Consider the following 22,008-nt stretch of genomic DNA (forward strand, 5'->3'; position numbering starts at 1 on the left):
ATTTCCAGTCACATATGCCCAGAATAGTCTGTGGTGTGAAGTTATGTTTAGTAACTGCCTTGTGGATCTCAAGTATAATATTTCAACCTGACCCTTGTATGTCTCTGAGACACTGTATTTCCCACTTATAAAATGTGGCTTTGTATTTAAGAGCATTGATACAAACTGCTGTTCTTTAGACCAAGGGTTTTTTCCCCCAATCCTCTATGGATTCATTGCTGGCCTTTTGATAATCATACTTTTCAGCCTTGGTGTTCCTCATCAGTGAAATGGGACTGCTAAGTGTTCATGTATGACTGGGTCTTTGACCAGCTACTCTTACTTTAGTGTTTGATATTAGAATTCCTAGTCTGTAATGACTGAGGTATGGATGTGCAGGTACCCACAGTATATTTGGTCATGATGACCAGGTTTGCCCCCCTGACCTTCCATTATGTGGCTGATTCAGAACAGTGGACCATGAAACACTCCTGGTTTAAAGCATGGTAGGCGAAGGACTGAGCAGAAGGCTTTACTCCCAAGTTTTTAAAGCCCTGTGCAGGAGTTTCAACTGATAAATATCCTCCATTTTGCTGTGCTGCTGCTATAAATTCCAGTCTAGCAACCTGTCTCAACTTTGTGAGAGAAAATACAGGAAGAAAAGATTGAGCAGAATATAAGAGTATATTCATCAGCTGGATGTGAAGTTAATACCCTTCCAGTGACATTTTGTAGGTCTCTCCTTAGGAGTATATATATTTAATTTTGTTTAATCTTTATGTTTAATGTGCTTTCATATTATCCAGCCGACGTGAAGTACTCTGTCTTTATAGAGTGCATTCATGAAGTTTTCATTCAAAAAGAATAAGCAGCAGCAGAACATATTCCTCCTTTGGATATGTTCTAAAAATCCAGTTTAATTTCTTGTCTTTCATGGATGCATTGTTTTAAACAGTTTAAAGTGCAAGTCATTAATAAGTGTTTTTTAAAATTTTATTTTAAGACTATTTGTATGAAATGAAGGAATTTGGCTCAGTCTACACACTTTGGTCTGCTTCTGAAGAAGACCTAGTAGACACCCTAAACGGCGTTGCCAGCTGCATTGACCAGTGCTGCAAGGCTACACAGAAACAGATGGCAGCACTTTCTGAAACCCTGTTCCCCACTCTACACGAATATGTGCTCTACAGTGAAATATTAATGGTAAGTTGCCATACAGATGGCACAGATTTGATTAATAAGGCACCCTTTTTTAAAGGCACAGATTGCATTGCTACATCCTTTGAAGAGCTACAGTCAGCACGTGGGTGGTGAAGTACTTAGGGAGTGGTTTGATGATTTCCTTCATTTGTTGTCCACCTTTCTTATTGATACTCAAGGCAGATTATAGTTATCAAACAGTTAATTAAGACCAGTAATGATGCATACAAAAACAATGCAGTACAACTAGATCATAGTTACAGAAACAATGAAATGAAAACAGTGCAATCCATCCAATTAACAATGCAATATGAAGGGAGAAAGAAAGAGGGGGGAATTGCCTACATTTTTGCACAGACATTTAAGCTACAGTCCAATTCCGTTTATTAAACAGCTCTCTCCTGAACAATTCAGTTTGACTACATCCTTGTTCTCTTTATAAGACCTCCTTTTGGAACAGTTCTGTTTTCCATCTGTGAAATGATGGTAAGTAGACCACTCTAGCAGGTGGGACCCCCAACAGAGAGTGGCAGCTGTCAATCTTACCCATTTGCAGAGGGCCACCTGCAGAAGGCTTTGCTCCAGTGAGCAAAGTTGCCACATTTGGAGTATATTAGAGAGGCGGTTTTGCAGATGTATGCGTCCCTGGCCATGATGGACTCTGTAGGTAATACTCAGCACCTTGAATTGAACCTGCACTTTCCCCCCTCCAGCACAAGCATAGTATGATGTCTTTTTTTAAAAAAAGTGTGGTGATTCATAAATAGAACTTACATGAACCTAAAAGCCAACATGCCATCTTGATTGCTAAGGATCCCTCTCTTCTTGCTCAACCCCAGTAGCTTCTATTAGGGCAGATATGTGAAAGGGCCCTAAAGGATCATGGTGGAGGGCTTAAGAGTTTAGAAATCATGTAGTGGATGGTTGTGGCAGATACTAGATGAGGGTCTCCTGGATTCAAGGGGTCCAGGAAGTTGTGAGAAAGACCATGTCTGGCATGGTTATGCCATGCGATTTGATGGGAGTGCAGTGGCTTCTGAGACATTATCACATTTTGATAACACAAGGAAAAGTTGTAAGGAATAGCCAGGGCCATGGATGGCAGATGATACTGTGTGTAAGGCTGGGTGAGGAGGTGGGAACAGTGAAGTTTAGAAGCCAATCTGCAGCAAAAAATTCCATGTGGAAATGCCCTGTGTATTTCACTACCTTGCCCGATTTCTATTGTCTGTCACCTTTAAGTTTAGAAACCCTTTGGCTTCCCTGGCAGGAATTTGGCACCACCCAAAGGAAAAGCTGTCACTTTGAGCCACTTCATATATTATGAATTTGAGCATGCATTGCATGTATGCACAGTGTTCTCCATCACATTGAAAAGAATAGGGTGCATTTCTTTCATGTGGGTCCTCCTGGTCAGGGCCTGTATGACCCAGGATTAGTTGCATCTCCCTGACACTGGGACACATCATGAAAATACTCATGTAGCTGCATTAGACTGTGCTGTGTACGTCAACCTGTTCTGTGAAACAGCCTTCTCTTCCCACATGAAGGTGATATCCAATCCACCTATCAATGTATTTATTCATTATCTCAGAGTTTTAAATATTATCATCGACATATGCTGCGGATGTACAATTTCACTGGAATACAGAGGTAAGAGATTCTGGAATAGGAGAGGCCAGTGAGTGCCATTCATGTCAATCATGACCTGCCTAAAGTTCCATTAGCTTCAAAAGAACTTGGGTGTCTTTCGTTTTACATGTTTTTTTTTATCACCGTTGAGCTCTTCCTATTCATAGCGGTGTTACTGATAACATGTTCCTGGATCCTAGGGGAACAATTTAAATAGCACCCTTGCTGCCTGCAATAAGGTGTTTTTGTATGGGAGAGAAAATCAGACTTGGACGAATTGGAATTGGAAGTAGAGCCATCACAGGGCTACAGCAGAAGTTGTTGTGGAAATGTTACATCTGCTCACAAACTAGCTAATGTAGACCTGTAAAAAATGATCTTATTTTAAAGCTGAATGGTACTGCTGATGTAACAAAGGGTTCTAATTATTTGTAGTGTTATGACTCTCCTTTAGGATAAAAAAAAAGTTGTCACGTGGCCCTTAATGCCAGGTTCAATATTGTAAGGGCTTTATCTCCCTCCCCCCTTCTTTATGTTTTGTACAGAAATCTAGTGGCAGTGTTTGGAAAGGACAGTTTTAAAATATAGTCGTTCCCCAATTATTGTTACTGAAAGTTTCTGTACAAAGTGTGAGGGTGGGGTGGAAAGAGCAGAAAAGAGAAGGGTCTTGCAAGGGAGAGCTTCAAAATCTGCTTTTTCTGCATTTCATTTTACAAATATGTATGCCGTGGCCTTTTTTTTTGTTTAAGGCATATGTTTCCGATGCTGGCATATAGTGGGGGGGGGGAGGAATTTGGATACTGCTGTCCTGTCCTACCTGATATTTGTATGTTGGAGTTGCATTCACATAGGGCCTAATCATGTAGAGCTCAGTGTGCATTGCCTCAATATGCAAAGTCATTACCCCGCATAATCAATATCAACAACCATCTGAACTGGGCTCTTCTTCTTTGACATGGATGAGGGGTTGGTTGGCATGAGCTTGATCTTCCCACCTTATGAGATGTTTGAGAACAGCTCTCAGATAAGGACATTCCGAACTGAGAATCCTTTCAGTACTAAGTACTTGGTTCTTGCGATATTGAATGAATTGAATTGGGAGTGGGGGTTGGGGTGGGAGAAGCTTTATCATTTTAGTTCAGCATTAATACTTGTAAAGGCTCCCTCAAGTGGTGACAGCTGGTATTTACTGTGTTTGGAAGACATTAAGATCTGTCAACTTATGTGGTTATTGTGTCTACATCCAATGCTAATTGAGTAATAATGTAGGCCTGTCAACACCCATAAGAGGGAGACACTTCCCACATGGTTCCATCCCTCCCATGTAGTTTCTATGATGTTTGAGCTACATGGACGGAAGTCATAGGAGAATGGCAGCCACATCAGCTGTGAAAGTAGTAGGTCTGAAGAAATTAAAACAGTGGGCTTGAAATGATAGGTGATATTTTTCTCCACAAGGAGTGCCATCACAAACTGATGAGAAAAATCCTCTTGTGGTGAATTGACCAAAGCAAAAAAAAAATCTGTTGCCCATTACAATTTTTAATAGGGGGAGTGACTTGTTCTTTTCTCCTTACCTTTATCTTCATCCTTAACATTATGCTGCATGGGTTTCTGTAGGTGTGTAGTTACTCCTTGCGTTAATGCAACTTCTGAGGTATTCTTTTCATTCTGTTCCCTCAGCTGTTGCAATCTCCATCCCACTATGTACTTTTGAGAGTGGGGGAGGGGGAAGCATTCTTCTAATATGAACCCCTTTTTAGAAGGATTACAATCAGCATAGCTGTTTAACTCTCACAGACTTACCAGCACACCATGAGGTATCGGAGTCTTTTCTGTCAAGCAAGGACAAAGACTGGAATATAAAAATAAACATCTCGGTATATATTTCAGTCACAATGGAAGGGAATGGTGATAGAAATCACTTGCTTGGAGCTGTTCAAACATGGCCCTGCTGGATTGGACCCTGTGGCTGTTAACTCACCATCTTGGTTCCAACTGAGTCTGGCACCATCCTTCTAGGAATCCCATGAACAAGGCTTGAAGGCAACATTCTCTGCTCCCTGTCTCCACTCCCAGCATACTGCCTCTGAGCATGGAGGTTCTGTTTAGCTATTGTGACTTACTGTTGTTGACAGATCTACCTTTAGTGGGCTTAAATTGATCTAATAACCTTTTTAAAAAACTACTTGACCCGGTGGTTATCATTGTGTGCCAGTAGGGCCCGTGTTAACAGTGGTTTCTGTGTGATGATGTACTTTCTGTTCCTGCCTGACCATTTCAGTAGTGTGTTCTAGTGATATAAGAGAGGGAGAGAAAATCTTTATCAAAAATTTTAAAGGTGACATACACTGGAAGCTCACACTAAGTTTTATATCTGAATTTTTTTCAAATATCTACATAGAACTGTCCATTATAAATCTGTCTACTGTTTTACAATTCCAGGGAGCCTTGAAAAGGAGAGATCACATCCAAGCAGACCTTGATTCCAAAGTTGAAGCTTTATATAATAAAAAGACAGAAAATGATGTGGTGAGTATAATTAAGTGCCATCAAGTGGGAACCCCTCAGGGCAAGAGATGATAACTGGTGGTTTGCCATTGCCTTCCTCTGCACACTAACTCTGGACTTCCTGGTGATATTCTATCCAAGTGCTAACTAGGGCCAACTCTACTTAACTTCTGAGATCTAACAAGCTCAGGTTAGTCTGGGATATTCAGGCTGCTACTAAGTATATACAGAGTTGCAAAATACAGTGGTTGATTTCTTGCTGTAACTACAGATTGATAATCTCACATAACTGGTTAAGAACTGGGACAGACTGTTGAGGGTGGAGAGCACCTAGACCAGACCTTTAGCAGTAGCTTCCTGAATTACTTCTAGATTCAGTTCAAACTGCTCATTTTGTCCTAAAGTTCCACTTATCTAAAGGACTGCCTTCTCCTTTTTATCCTAGTATGTACAAACAGAAGTACTTGATGATGTAATCTGTTTGTGAAATATATGGAGTTATGTAGAAAAGCATTCTTGGAGGCTGTCCAACATCAGCAAAATATGCCCTAGAGCAGGGGTGGCCAAATGGCGGCTCGTGAGCCGCATGCGGCTCTTCAAGTCTTATTTGGCGGCTCCCGGAGGCTTGCAAGTTCACTCCTCCCCCAGGCTCTTTTAAGGGGCAGAGCCGACCAGCCGCTCACCCGATCTATGCACCCAGCGTGCTTCCCCTTTCCCAACGCTGGAGCAACGAAGGGGCGGGCCAGGGCTGAGGACAGCCCACCCCTCCTCGCCTTGCCGGGCACTCCTCTGCAGGCAATGAGTTTTGCCGGCCCCGCGCTTGCAGAGCACCCGGGAAGGGCAGTTGGGGGGAAGGGGAAAGAGAGGAGTGAAGACGCGATGAGGAAGCGCCAAGGCAGAGGTGGCCCAGGACTTCCTGCTTTCTGGCTTACTCCCGAAAAGGCAGCTGCCGAGAGCCGCTCATGGCATGAAGCACAGCCTGTGCGGGGGGGGGGGGTCTTTTGCATGGGTGGAAGCCTCGTTAGTTGCACGGAGGACTGGCACACCCATAAGTGTGTGCAGGACAGCTGAGATGGAGGAGCAGGGAATGTGTTTGCTTCAGAGGACATGTGCTTGCTTTAAGATTGCGTGGCTCTGTTTTTGTGATCCTTCCTTCCTTGATTTTTCTTTCTTCCCTCCTTCCTTCCTTCCTTTCTCTTTCCTTCTTAACATTTCCTTCTTCTTTCCATCTTTCTTTTTCTTTTCTTCCTTTCTCTTCTTTCCTTCCTTCCTTCCATATATTTCCATACCTTTCCATATCTTCCTTCCTTCCCTTTCCATATCTTCCTTCCTTTCTTTCTTTCCTTCCTTCCATGTCTTCGTTCCTTCCTTCCTCTTTTCTATATCTTTTCATACCTTTCAAAATCTTTCCCTTCCTTTCTCTTCTTTTAATATCTTTCCATATCTTTCCATGTCTTCCTTCCTTCCTTTCGTGTATTTCTTTCCTTCTTTCCCTTCCCTTCTTCCTTCCTCTTTACTTCTTTCCATATCTTTCTATGCCTTTCCTTCCTTCTTTCCATGCCTTCTTTCTTTCCTTTTTTATCCTTCCTTCTTTCCATATCTTCTTTCTTTTTTGTCTTTTCCTTCCTTCTTTCCATGTCTGTCTTTTTCTTCCTTTCCATCTTTCCGTGTCTTTCCCTCCCTCCCTTTCCTTTTTTCCTTCCTTCTTTCTTTCCATGTATTTCCTATTTTCAATAAAACATTAGGGTTGCCAATTCCAACTAAAAAAATACCTGGAGTCTTTAGCCAGAAACCTTTAGAGGTGGTGCCTTGCAAGGATGACATCACTTTTTGTGATGTCACTTCCAGGTCAAAGGTTAGGTGGTGGTCCTTCCCAAGCTCCACCCCTTCTGATGATGTCACTCCCAGCATACTGTGCCAAAACCCCACCCCTTCCTGTGATGTCATTTCAGGGCACTCCCCCAAACCCGCCTCTTCCTCTGAAGTCTCTTCAATGCATCATGTCTTGTGGCTCTCAAACATCTCAGATTTATTCTGTGTGGCTCTTGCATTAAGCAAGTGTGGCCACCCCTGCCCTAGAGTTAACACAAAAGCACAAAAAAGAGGGCTTCATTAATGCACAGTCAAAGTGGAGAATAATAACAACAACAAAATAATAAAACATTCCATTTATATACCACCCTTCAGGACAACTTAACACCCACTCAGAGCGGTTAACAAAGTATGTTATTTTTATCCCCACAACGATCAGCCTGTGAGGTAGGTGGGGCTGAGAGAGCTCTGAAAGATCTGTGACTGACTCAAGGTCACCCAGCTGGCTTCAAGCGGAGGAGTGGAGAATCAAAACTGGTTCTCCAAATTAGAATCCTGCTGATCTTAACCACTTCACCAATCTGGGGAAAAAATAGTGCAGTGGAAAATTGTTTTTATTATGTTTATTTTTATTCTTATGTAAGATGGTTGTCTTACAGATCCCCTGACAAAGCAGCATGCATAGGTATCTTTGAGTGATACATAATTTTTAAAAATTCCCACTGCGCCATCTTTTTTCCCCCTCTACTTTGCCAAGAGTTGATGCAGACATGACTGAAGTTCACATTCAGAAAAAAGTTAAAGCGCAGCCTTCCAGGAACTATACTGCTTCAGAAGACTGGAGAGGGTGTTTCATGTTTGGACATTTCTCCATGTACAAAACTCCTTGCACTTAGAAAACTAGCAGGTTTCTAAGTGAAATTATAACACGTGCCCTTAACAATAGCTTTCAACAGGTAGGAACTTTTTGTTATGGGGAATTATTCAAACATGTGGTCTTCCTCTTGTATTCTGAAGCAGCATGGCCTCATTCCACATAGGCTTCTTTCCTGAAAGTCCGTTACAAAATGAATAGTTACAACCTGAGTGACTACACTGGAAGTGACATGAAAGAATTTAGCTTAATTATGAAGCGTGGTATTTTGGAACCTAATGTTCTCTGAGTGGAAAGCTTTTTGTTTAGCTCGGTAGGAAATCCAAACGGGTTGGAATGAGGGAGGTTAATGTCCAAATGGCATTCCTATGTCGGCATACGGCATGTGACAGTGTTGTGTGTTGTGAAACCCCAGTGTCCCCTTCTCCCTTGCAAAATACACTTGAAAAAAGACAAGGAAGGGAAAGAAGTGTTTCATAACTTTTCCCTATCAGTTATTCTCTGCCCTAAGTTTCCTTGCTCAGCTGCTTTGTGCTCCCCCCTCCCCCGCTTGAATTCCAATCCAGATCCTTGGTTGAAAGGGAAATTGGGCAGGGTTACTTATGGAGGTGCAAACATCTGGGGGAAGGAAGTTTCAGGAGGAAAGTGACCAGCAGGGGATGAGCTAAGCCTTCTCTCCTTCACTGCAGATTGCCTTATTCTGGCTGCTTTGTGAGAGCAAAGGATTCATGGAGAGAGTATCAGGTGTGACAAGGCACATTACCTGCAAGGGAAAGGGGGCAGTCAGGGCTTTGTAACACATAACTCCATTATAACTTGACATTTCCCTTTAAGGGGTTGCAAGTTGATATGGGCATGAATGGGAAAAAAAACCCCGAACAGGCTGTTCGGTGTTCATTCCCGACAATGAAAAAGAACAGATGAACGGGACCGAACATGTCCTGTTAACTAACGTGTTTGGTGTTCGTCAGCGCCAGAGCGGCCCCCTTAGCACTTAGAGAGCCCATATTCACAGGGAATGTGCAGCAGGCTCTTCTCCAGCCATCACCCAAGTTTGGTCAAGATTGCAGTACGGATCTTGGAGTTAATACATTCCCAAACTCAACGCCCATTCAATACAAACGGAGCCACCCTCTCCAGTCCAGTTCACTTTGGCCCAGTGCAGTGGACCTGGAGGCGGGCTGCCTCCCCTCTGAGGGGCGGGGAGTCTGGCCGCTGGCCGGCAGCACCCTCATGTGCCCGCCCGCCAGGCCTACATGCGGGCAGACACTTATCCGCTTACGCAGCAAGGTGGTTGATGACCGCGGCCGCCAAGCCTGGCAGGCATGGGGAGGCAGTGGCGTGCCACCTGCTCACTGCTCACCGGTGGCACCCCCCATGAGCCCACCCACAAGGTCTCTGGGTCGGAGGCAGACAGATTATCCACTCACACAGCAAGGTGGCTGATGACTGCGGCCGCCAGGCCTGGCGGGCATGGGGAGGCGGTGGCTTGGAAGGATGACCTGCCCTTCAAGCTAAGTTGGGCTTTGATTGGGGTGTCTGGGGAGACAGAGGGAGTGCAGACAGAGTACAGGCACTCCCTCCCTCCATTGCCGAGGCAATTGATTGAAGACGCCTGTCTGGCTTCCCAAACGGCGGCCGAGTGCAACGAACAAGGCTTGCGATGACCACCTGTTCGGCTGGAATGGCGAATCACACACAGCCCGTTTGCGAGCAGTCAAGCGGCCTGTTCGTTGTTTTTTTCTGTTCGTAATGCTGTTCATGCCCATGTCTAGTTGCAAGTCAAATACTGAATCAATTAGCACTGAGGCATAATTTGTATTCTACATCACTGTAGTATCCCCAAGTGTTGATAAATATAACTGATCCAGCCCGTCAACTGCAAAACATTATTGCATGTATCATACCCTTCTACGTAGCAAAGCTTGAAGCTTTCCCCCAACTTAAGTGGCTCTTCCACTGGCAGAAGAACCACTGAAAATACAGCAAGGTTTCTTTGTCTGCAGGAAGGTCTGGCAGCCCTTTGGGGGTATCTCCTATAATTTGGGGGAGAATTAGCTTTCTTGCAATAAACCTTCCCCAAAGTGAAAGTAGAGCAGATTGTGTAAAAGCCGTAGTTGTGGTAGCTGTATAATAGAGGATTTGCTGTTGTGAGCTAATTTTATATGAGTTATAGCAGGTCTCGGAGACTTCTGAGGCAAGAGTAAAAGAGAACAAAATGGTTTATTTAACTCATGAGAGTTGCTTAAACAACTCAGCAGGCACAAGCTTCCAAACACACAAAAAATAGCCTAACAGAGACGCTTGTGCTCTGATTACAGCTTCAGTAAGGTTTGAAATACACATTACCTTTTTAGAATCACAGATACTTTCTTCTCTATGCCTTTGAGGATGTTTATTCAGCCTGTTATCTCCTGGGGCCTTTCCTTAGGAACAGGAAGGTTTCTGACAAGCTTCCACAGCCTAAACTCCAGAGTAGACCCTCTCACACACAAGGGTTCTGTTCTCTCAAGTCTGGCTTCAGACTTAGGCAGATCTGCTCATGTCCAAAGACAGGCCTGAAACTGTCAGTCCTCCTCCTGAGGTAGAACTAACATTCCCTCTGTACTTCTGCTGAGGTAAAGCTAAGTTCAAATGCCTGTGGTCGTGCTGAGGCAGACCGGGAACTGTCCTGACCAAAATGGATGGATAGGCTAATATGGGAAAAGGTGGTCCTTCAGGTATGCTGGTTGCATGCCATATAGGACTTTAAAGATGAATACCAAGACCTTGAATTGAGTCTGGAAGCAAATTGGGAGCCATTGTCAATGGAACAAGACTGGAGTGATATGGTCCCTATGATGCACTCCAGTCAGTATTCTGGCTGCAGTGTTCTGTACCAACTGGAGCTTCTGAACAGCCTTCAAGGGTAACCCCGCACAGAGTGCATTACAGTAATGTAATCTAGATGTTCACCAGGACACGATTTCCCATCCATCTCCCAGTGCAGGTCATCCACCAAGGCTACTAAGGCCATTTCAGTCCCATAACCCAGCCTAAAACCAGATTGGAATTGATCCAAGCAATTCACTTCACTCAGAAATGCCTGAGGTTGCCCAGCCACCACTTATTCAGTCACTTTATTCAAGAATTGTACATCTGAGACTGGCAGTTGTTACTTAACTTTCCTGGGTTCAGAATAGCTTTCTTTAGGAATGGACACACCACTGCCTACTTCAAGGAAGGAGCAAGCACCCTCTCTCTCAGGGAGGCATTTACTGTCTCCCAGACTCAGTCCACCACCACCACCACTTTGCAGATTTAAGCAGCCAGGAGCGGCAAGGGTCGTATAAGCAGGTGGTGGGAGACAGACTTCCAAGAATCCTGTCCACATCCTCAGACTGGCCAAGTGCAAAGGTATAGAGGTCAGGCTTATATCACATCACCCATTTGGGTTTTGTGCTTTTTAAGGTGCTTCTTTGCTCGTCTGGCTGGTGACCTAGGAGCTTTCTTTTACCAGGGTCTGGCTAGTGGTGAACATTCTAAATCCCTTCCTGAATGCCCCTGAAGCCACAAGTTGAGAACCTGCTTTAGGTTGGGCTCCTAACAGGTACCATTATTCTTTGCCAAATATTTAGCACACTAATGGCCACTTTGCCATTTTATTTGCCCTTAACAGAAAAATCAAATCCAAACCTGAATTGCAATGTCAATTATATTTTAAGAAGTGTGATTGAATGAAAATTAAAAGGATCCTTTAATGGTTATGCAAATTGGTCTGCTGTTTCCACAAGCTTGGAGATCTTAATTTGTTGAGCATTTGAGTGCATCAGTGTGGCTGTTGATGTAAAACGGGTGACCTTTTAATTTCATGTTTTGAAGCATTTATGCTCTACCATCTCCACGGTGAAAAAAGAGCGGTTGTAATTATAAACTGAAGATACCCTTGCACAAAAGCGATGGTTGGTTATGGTTTCACTGTCTCTTGTTCCTCTTACAAAAGGTTTCTGTTCAAAATTAAATTTTCTTGTGTGACAGTCTCATACATTTATGAGTCACTGGTTAGATTGCAAGGATATGTTCGCCTTAGGCTCTGCACCAGTTCAGGGTCTTTTAGTTGATGAATCATCCACTTTTTAAGTGATTTGTCCATTTATTATTTTTTTTAAAAAAAAAATTAAAAATTGCGCATTATTAACGCATAAGTATCGATGCCCTACAGGATGGGGGGTATTGAAGGAAATGCAAGAACTCACAAGTTAATAAACAAACACTGTCATTCATTGTTAGAAGAAAATGCCATCTTGTAAAACATTTTCTATTTCAAAAGGCAGTAATATATCCTAGCCAAAAGAGCTTCAAAAATAACTGTGATGGATTCAGGTTGATAATTTATTTTCATTTATAGTCTACCTTTCTCACTGGGACTGATGGCCAATTACAAGTACAATGGAACTGTGCAGTCAATCAGCAAGCCAATTTCAAAATGATAACATTTGAGTTTAACATCAAAGATTTCTAGTAAAACAACATAATGCAATGGGACAAGGATTAAAGAATAGGGAAAAAACACTATCTCTAATAGAGGTAATAAATCCATTACATCACAGTTCTACTTCCTTTACAAGAATGCCCTTCTGAACAATTCAGGGCCTTCCTAATAACTCCAGGCATATTGTTCCATAATGTAGGAGCCACCACAGAGACTGCACGTGATCAGGCAGTCGCTGATTTTGCCTCTGCTTTGATGTGTGGAACGTGGTAGGAGAGGCGGACTTGCAGGCACATGGGCCCAATGCCATTAAAGGCTTTTTAGGGGGCTATGAAATACGAATTTACCTAGCTCATAGCAATTCGTTGCATTACAGTGTGGGCTTCCTTGTCCCTAATTATTGCCTTCTGCTCACAATTCATGTTAAGAATATTGCAAATCAGTTGTTTTTTAATAATTTACAAATTGTATAGGAGTGCTCTCAGGTGAGAGGAATAAATAATAATAAATTTAAAATTATATAAAAAAATTCTGCCAAAATGAAAACATTTATTTGTTTTTTCTTGTGGTTATAGATGGAATAAGGTTTACAAGCAGAAGCATTTGAAAAAAAATTAAACTTTTATTACCACGTAGGAGATGCACACATTCAAAATGTTTTTAAAAGAAATTAGTTCCAAAGTGCAAGGAGGACTATGTGAGTGCTTACAGCATCGTTAAAATCTGTTTTGATTTGCAAAACAAGTAAGCCAACTTATAACTCCATTAAAAGAGCTTTTTTACCACACATTTAGAAGCTCTGCTCTCCGTTTGTGAGTCATTTGCAATTTGTTAATTTCAAAACTATGGAGGTCAGTTTTTAATTGGCGAGGTTGTAACGAAACTTTTTTTGTAATATTTGGCAAACTTTCCTTTTGGTCTAACACTACAAAAAAAATCAAGTGTTCTCTTTTATTACCGTCAACCCAGCTTAAAATTGCCCTATGTTGCTTTAAAATTAATTAACAAAAACTATATTTGACTAAAAGAAGCATGCAGTCTTAGTACATCTATCTGTCTGCTTGTACTGAAATCAGCTGGATGGGTAGAGCTAAATGGTATTGCCCTTGAGATCAAGTTGGAGACCGATGAATTGAGCCAGGAAATGACTTCTGTCAATTGCTTGACAAGACAGCAGTTTAGGCTTCTTCAAGGAACTGTTCCTTATTTCAGAAATAGTAACGGAAAGATAGATGCACAATAACGGTAAAAGACCACTTTGATTCCATATATTGCAAATACAGTATAGTCTGTGTTCTGACATTTTCTCATGTGGTCCTCCTTTGGGAGCTCTTAAGGTGATATCTTTGCTGAAGATGCAGACCTGAAAACACAACAGTAATCAGAATCTGGGGGGGGGGGGGTAGTAGTTAGGGTGTTGGCCTAGAATGTGGGACACCTGGAATTCTAATGCCCATTCTGCTGTGAAGCTCACTGGATGACCCTGAGCCAGTCACGCTTTCTCTCAGCCTAACTTACTCTACTGGGCTGTTAAAAAAATAAAATGAGGGAGAGCCATATATGCCGCTGTGAGCTCTTTAGAAGGAGGGTGGGATAAAAATGTACTTGATAGATTAGACCCCTGTAGACTAAACTGTTTTGTCACCTCGACCATGACTATTTCCAATTGAGGCTGTTTCACCTGCTCAGCAGGGAGTTGTCCAGTGATGAGAGACTGAACGGTGCCCAAGTTTTTGCCTCTGATTTAATGCTTGTGCCAGTACAGGTGTCACATATTGACAGGTGCTTTTCACATAGCTGTTTAAAAACATCAAGGCCTTTGTCTAGTTTTAAGAAAATGGGAACTGGACGACACTCTAAATTTAGTGTGATAATACATATTTAACATTTAGATAACACATTGGAGAATTCTGTGTTCTTAACATTCTTTATTATTTTGTAATCCCTCAGAGCAGAACCACAAGTGACAAAAGGCACAGATTGGACACTTGTCTGCTTCCCTCAAGTTTTGATGGGAAATGTAGGCAGCTTGGCGGAATGTTGGACAAGTGACAGTTGAAAAGTCCATTGGACAGGAGTCAGAGAGCGAAGCTGCGAGACCAGGATGCCTACATTTCCCATCAAAACTTGAGGGAGGTAGACAAGTGTCCAATCTGTGCCTTTTGTCACTTGTGGTTCTGCTCTCAAACAGCCATATAAGATAGGCCAATTTACACATTGTGAAGTCCTTGTCATGAAGATTTTAAATCAGTGGAAGTTGTGTGTGTATCAGATTCATGCGAACCCTTTTCTTCTCATGAACAGCAGGGCCAATGTCAGCATACCTCAAGATGAGGCAGCTGCTGAGGTCCAGGGCTTCCCTCGGGGCCCACAACCACATCTGTATGCCTCCCCTGCCACCAACTCTTCCCCTGCCTGCTTGCTTGTGAGGCCTTCCACTACCCATGCTCCCATCTGTACACACTGCCTAGCACCAGTGGGGAAAAAGAGATTCGGATGTAGGATGGTGGCAACATTCCTAGCCGATGTGGCTTCATGCACTGCCGTTGGGAGAGTTTGAAAGCAAGATAGTGGGAGGAGGGTGTTGAGGGAGGAGCACATGGCAGCCTAGCGAGGTCAGCTGGAAGGCCTGGTGGTAGGGGGGTAGACACTCTTTGCCCAAGGGCCCCCAAAACCTGAGAAAAGTCCTAGTGGCTGTACCTTTCCCCTCATGCTGTTCTCTCCTCCTTGAAGCACCTTAGGGAGCAGCTGGTGGCTCCACTGCAAAACATGCTGCTATGTGATTTTGCAGATGGCATTAATAGCTACTCCACAGGACACTAGAGGAGAAAACAGCACCAACAGGAAGGCAACTGCTGCATCTGCCTGTGCACCTGGATTCTGAGGAGAAAAGGCCATGTGACCCTCTGGGGAGGCACAAAACTCTCCCTGAACATCTGATTGAAAGTCCTCATGTCCTTGCTCAAGAAACCCTAGAGTTTTGGTAATGTGTAAATTGGCCTTAACCTTGTGTCCCTCTTGCTCCTGCCATGTTGCCTGCCTAAGGCTGCCTAATGAGTTTGGAAATTAAACAAGATTCAAGCCAGGGAATTCTTAGTCCATAGAGAAGTCCCTTTAACCACAAAGAGGAAGGGCTTTTTTGAGGGGTAGATTTTGAAGTATGAATATGAAGCTTAGGACACAGTTTTCTTTGTTGTGGTGCAGAACAGAACCTGGATTTGTTTTGCATTCTTTGCCCCCCTTGGGCAGTCATTTCATAAGTCCTAATGAGCTCCATACAACTGCCCAGTTGAGCTCGCTTTTAAGAGCTGATAGCCAGAAATTATGTTGACAGTGAGTGGCAGGAACTTGAATTCAATGTGAAGAGCATTTTTTGCCAGAGAGATGGATTGGCAAACATGTCATTAGTGCTGATAAAAGGCTACAGTGCATGGTCCTTGAACAGGACATCAATTGGTTATTGCATAGAGTTTAACTTGGGCTTTTAATGCAATGTGAAAAGAGAGAGACTGGGAATGTGTTTGTAGGGAATATGTTTGTAGTCAAAATAGGACCTGAAATATATCTGATTAGAGACATGGTATAGTAAAATATGTTTCACACTGGCCACATATTGTGTCCCTTTAACTATTAACTAGTATTCTATCTGTCTAGCTAGTGCATTTTATACCATCTTTCCACTAAGGAGTTCATAGTTCTATACATGGTTCTTTATCCATCTTCACAGCAACTTTGTGTGGTAGGCAAGTTTGAGGACTGTGTGAAAGGCAGAAATGGATCAGTTGAATCTCCTATTGCTTCACTTTTCTTATTGCTTCATTCTCATACTAGAGAAGTCTCGCCTACTGCAGTTCAGGCTACCATGCATCTGTTAAAGACTCAGGGCCCTACCGGAAAAAACCCTGCAGACCTCACCTTTGTATGACCTCAGAGAGCAGTCTAGATCAGACCACTTTTCTGCATCTGCACACTGTAGGGGAAGATCAGTAAATGGTGAGACCGTAAGAGATGATACCTTATGTGTTTCAGAACATTACCAGTGTTTTATTAGACTATGCCGGCCTTGTAATCAGGCTGCATGTCGTGTCCCTTTAACAGGGGCTTAATAAGCTTTCCATGCTATGGTAAATAGCATCCTATTCAAGGGACAAGACAGGCTAGATGGCAAGGCTCACTGCTTTTTGCCTTGATGTGCTTCTCTTCTTTTTCATGAGTATTTCTGAAATAATTAAAGAGCCATGGTGGTAAGGACAGACAAGCTGTCCTTCAGGAAAGCTGCTCCACTATTGCCAATCTTTTCCCTGAGATCCCTCTGAGAAGCTTCTAAGCAACAAAAGACTTTAATGGAAGATAGGTTGATAACTGATTAAGAAAAATAGTTTTTTTCTGCATTTTAGAAAATGCCCTTATTTTGGTGCTGAAAAAATTCCACAACTGAGTTCTTGCTAGTGGTTTCTCTAAGCCTGATCCAGTAGCCACTGGACCCGAATCTTGCTTTTCTACTACAGGCCAACATGGCTACCCACCTGAAACTCTAAACCCTAATTTCTTACACATCTAATTTTTGTTTAGCTCTCAGAAGAGATTGGAAAACTTGAAGACAAAGTGGAGTGTGCCAATAATGCACTGCAGGCTGACTGGGACAGATGGAAAGAAAGCATGCGTCTTGATGTGAAGACGGCATTTAGCGATGTGGCTGAAAATAATATCCGGTATTATGAACAGGTGAGATGCATATTAAAATAAATCAGTGCTGACATTCAAGCCTTATGCACGTTATTTATAAAAAGATAATCCCTGCTACTACCTTGAATGTGTTTATAAGTGCAAATGCTATCTTATTTTCCCCAAATAGATCTTTGCATCAGCTCATGCACTTAAGCTGCTTCTAAGTTCATTGTCAATAGAGGGCAGTCTTGTTTTACAAAGCACAAGAATGTGAGCTTTTGAAGGTAGTGAAGAGATGCTACAATGTATTGCAGGTTTTTAAGATGGAAAGGCTTTGCTTTCTAGGGCTCTGTGGAAAAGGAGCATTGGTCAGCAGATTCATTGCCTAAGGCCTTGACTGGTCACCAGGGCAAATTTTCATTGATAGAGGCAGGTTTTAAGTGTTGAGACAGATTGAAAAGAAAGTGAAGATTAAAGGTACAGTTGCCTTTTTTTTACACTGCTGTTGTGTGGCATGTAACAGTCAAGCAAACTGTTACTAATTTGCATGTCATCTACTAAATTTGTATCTGATTTTTGTTAAAGGCAGAGGAGAAGGTCCATAAAAAAAAAAAACTGTGGCAACCTTAATTGAAGGGCACACTTTCTTTAAAGGGCATTTTTCACTTTAGTGAATTGTTGTAATAAGAAATAAAAATAAAATTATTAAAGGTAACCTTTTTAATCTAATAATGAATGGTAGCTTTTGTTTATTAAATTGTCAATTATCTCACACTTCCATTTAGGAATGTATACTAAAAAAAAATCAGAATTTTTCACATTTGGGTATTAGGAAGGCCGTAAATCTAGGTATTCCTAATATTTGGGGCCAAAAATATTGGTTTAGTATACGGGTGGGTTTGGGGAGAATCTGAAAAGATTTGATTCCATTATTCCCTATGGAGGAATCTTTCAGGGTGGAGTTAGAGGGGCTGTTTTTCAAGTAAACTACAACAAAAGTGCAGCAGAGTTCCTGCTGCCTGTCCACTAAAGACCTTCCAATTCTATGGACCCCTGAACAAGGCACCCTCAGCTACTCTCTGTTGCTTCCTATGGGGAAAAAATCCAATGCTTTCTCCAGGGCAAATATACAAGCCAAAGAGCCTTAGCCAAGCACACAAGAGTAACCATACTGGCCCCAAGCCTCCCAGTGCAAAAAGAACCAACAGAGCCTAAAAGTGGCTTCTTCCACGTGGGGAACTTCATCGGGCTTTCCGTATATTCAACCCACGTGTACTGGATCCCCTTTATTCATCAGTTCTGGCTCCACGCTGCTTCGATTCTTTAATTCTACACTTTGAAGGCGTTGAACCAAAGTAGTGTCTATTTTTTTTATTTCTGCACTAGAAAAATGCCCTGATTCTGCTGTAGGCTTTGAGGACTTGTCAGTTTCCTCAGTCCCTCAATCCATCCTCTTCAGCGATGGGCTGAGGACTGGTCAGTTACCTCAGTTGATTGCTGAGGAAGCTAATAGTTTTTTTGTCTCTTTTAATGGCACCAACCTTGCAATGTCGCCATTAAATTTTTAAAAATCAGGGGAAAAAATGATTGGCTGCTGTTCAACCAATCAGGATGCAGGAGAATAAAGGAGAGGGCGAAAGGCAGGGCCAGGCCTCACACCGAAGAAAGCATTCTGTACGTCCAAAAAACCCCAGGTGACTTTGCTGGGGACAAAAATGGGGGTATGTGTGCAGGGAGAAACGCTGTAGAAAAGCTGGGGAAAGATTGATTCTGCGGCAGTTGCAACAGAATGCAAACAGTCTGGGAAGCAATTAGGAGACTAAATCAAGGTATTTTGATGGTGTGTGCAGAAGTCTGGAGACAAATAAATGCAATAACGGGCCAGAACCAATGAAAAAGTCCCCTCCAGAAAAGACCAGTATCGACATCAAACCAGAGAATCCCAGCAGAATCAACTGAAGCCAGGAACAGAATTGCAAGCCCAGCAGAACCATTGCCACTCACAGAAGCTAGCAAGAATCCAGAACCATTTGACTGAGAGCTACCTCCTCCTTCCTGTTGCCTGGAAAACCTGCAAAGGATTTTAAAAAGTGCTACAACCTTTAAATCACCAGTGCCCCTGTTTCCTGAACATTTTCCAAATAATTCTGGGTATATTCAGTAACAGATTTATTGATATATCCGAGAACCCCAGATTTATTTGGAATTCTTGAATGTACCCCAGAAATACTACTAAGGTATCTTTTGGGTATATTTTCAGGCCAGATATACCAAACTGTACTCTCCTACTTCCATTAGTATCCTTGGTGGTGCATTTAAACATTTAATTGCTTAATTTTGGACCAATACAGTAAGTGAGGAAATAGTGCAAAGGACCATTCAAAAATTATCTTTACTCAAAAGTATTTTTAGAAGGCTGACTTCTACTTGCTGTAAAATCAAAATGATTTCAGTATTTTACCTAATCCACTGAAAACCTACACATAACGACCATTTGCCTTATTAAAAGTTTATGATGTCAACTCTGAAATTTTAAAGCTAAGTAGGTTTAATTAGTACTGTGTTTTTCATAAAAGAAACTGACTGAGCTGGATGAATAAATGAATATAGACTACAAGGATTACTTCATTTTTCTTAACAATCCTTGTAATTTTACTTTTATCTATATTCTGATTTACAACATTTTATTGATTATTTTTTAAAAAAACAGCCCCCATAACTGCCACATTTTTAAAAATGTGGGTCATTTTCCATCTGACCTCTATGCCCTGAATTCACGCCTGGTTTCAGCAAAATGTTATTGGAATGACAGAACTCTAGATAATCAGAGTTGCTTAATGAGTCTGAGAAGGGCACAGTTCATTGACAGTCTGCTGTTGTGTATCAAGAAGTTCGCAGTGTTCCCTCAAATCAGCTTTGCTGTTTCTTTTTAAAAAAAATATTTTTATTATTACTAATATTTTCATATAACAATATAACTGGTATAACATAGCAACATAACATACAACTGTCATAACAAAGATAAATAGTAGTGAATAGTTGTCTTTTGTTTTTATAAAGTCAGGGTCTCCTAAACAAAACCTATGTAATACAAAAACATCTTCGGTAAAGATTCCATGGAAGAATTTACCATAGTCCCCACATAGCTTTGCTGCTTCTTGAAGTCTCCTTGGCTTCTTTCTGTCATAATCTGAAATGTGCCCCAAAGCTTAGCCGTACGAATTCTATGCTCTAAATGGATTGGACTGTCCACAGACAGGTCTTTCCCCCCCAAGAAATCTTTCCTAAGATGGTTCCCAAGGTTCTGTGCATCCTGGAGATCCCCAGCAGTATGAAAGAGGCAGAGGAACCAGATCCTGCTTGCCTAGCAGATTTGGCAAGAGCTCTTCCTCACATGTGTATTTGACAAGACTGAGTAGGAGTTGCCAGCTAGGCCAAAGGCAAACCATCAGATCATTTCATGCTTTTATTCCGTGGTCCAAGAAACAGTGTATCACTTCAAGCTCCCGGTGGAGGACATTCTGGCGGATGATTTGAGTTGTAACACACAGATCCCAGATAAAGCTGACAGACTGCTTAGGGATTCATGTGACAAAAGCATCAACTTGGCTCTGTGAAAACACTTTGAGGCTTTGGCTGCAGCCCTGTGGGAATCAATAGCGGGATCTCTTTGCTCCACAGGGGTCTACCTCTTGGCCTTGGACCTCTCAGCAGCCAGCAAAGACATTCCAAAAGAGCTGAAGGATAACCGTAAGAAAATCTCCCTGACTTTTTTGGCTGCCACATGCCACATTCCTTTTGCTCCAATCCCAAGCATTCACAGGAAAGAGAATGGCATTGCTTGGAAGTTCACGAGCCCTAAGCTTCTATATGGATAGAACTCAGTCATTCAGGAAGTCTGATACCATGTTTGTGCCCTTTAGATGCGCCTCCTTTAGAACTGGAGTTCCCACATCCTCCTTGAGTTGGTGAATCAGAAGTTGCATTTCTGTAACCTAAAAAGCCAACTAGACTGGAAATTCCAATGGAGATTACATTCTCTGAGGCCTGTGTTGCCTGTATGGTTTTCTCATCCATCGAAGTTGTGTGGAAGGCTGCAACCTGAAGTTTGTGCATGCCTGACATATCCTTTGGTGGAAGAGTCCTTCAGCAAGCTCTGACAGGATGATAGGTCAATTTGCCCATCCAGGGATTCACTTCTTTTTAAATATCCCATTAATGAAGCCTGCTTCTCCCTGGACCATCAGAGAATGGAAAGTTTGTTCACGTGTGAATTTCCCTTCTTGGTGGCCCTAGGGTGGGGCAGTTTTACCCACCATTGTTGGGAGTCCTGAAGGGAGAACCTTGAGATGATCTCTAAAGGAACAACCAGATGGTTGCTGGTCCCTGGTTCAGTGTCTTGAGCCTGTTGGGCTGTTTCTCTCTCCGTTTGTTCTTGTTCTTTCCAAGTTCAAACATCCAGACAGCTTTTAACAGCTGTTTGGATGTTTTTCTAGTCTGTTTTGTAGGGTGTGCATGTTGAGTGAGTGAGATCAGTTCTGGACTGGTCTGGGAGATGGAGGGCAAAATCCCTCTGACATGGAGTCAAAAAGGCCAGTGGTCCTGCCTGCTTCCAGGAAGGAGGTTATATAGTGCAGACTGGCTAGGACCATGGAGAAGGGAAATGCATGGTAATTGAACAAACTTCCTGTTTTGTGACTCAAAGCTCCTTCTTTGAACAACTACATTACATTTAGGTAAGGAGAACTGTGTAATTTATTCTGGGCATGTAAGTGGAATTTGGATTTTTTAAATTTTGTTTGGGTACATTTCCAAGTGTACTAAACGAGAAGTTGATTCTTTTGCTTCATTTGTAGTTCAA

At 42.3% G+C, this 22,008-nt stretch overlaps 1 protein-coding gene across 1 annotated transcript in view; it reads left to right on the forward strand.

The window, feature by feature from the left end:
- Positions 1-22,008, forward strand: part of SNX7 (sorting nexin 7) — a 66,208-nt gene that overhangs the window by 23,582 nt on the left and 20,618 nt on the right. Inside the window, exons 6-8 of the mRNA XM_054980508.1 lie at positions 983-1,182; positions 5,257-5,343; positions 17,052-17,204. Coding sequence (XP_054836483.1) covers positions 983-1,182; positions 5,257-5,343; positions 17,052-17,204 — 440 coding nt within the window. The remainder of the gene's footprint in view (positions 1-982; positions 1,183-5,256; positions 5,344-17,051; positions 17,205-22,008) is intronic.

Source organism: Eublepharis macularius, chromosome 5 (genome assembly GCF_028583425.1).
Source record: "Eublepharis macularius isolate TG4126 chromosome 5, MPM_Emac_v1.0, whole genome shotgun sequence".
NCBI classification, from domain to species: Eukaryota; Metazoa; Chordata; class Lepidosauria; order Squamata; family Eublepharidae; genus Eublepharis; species Eublepharis macularius.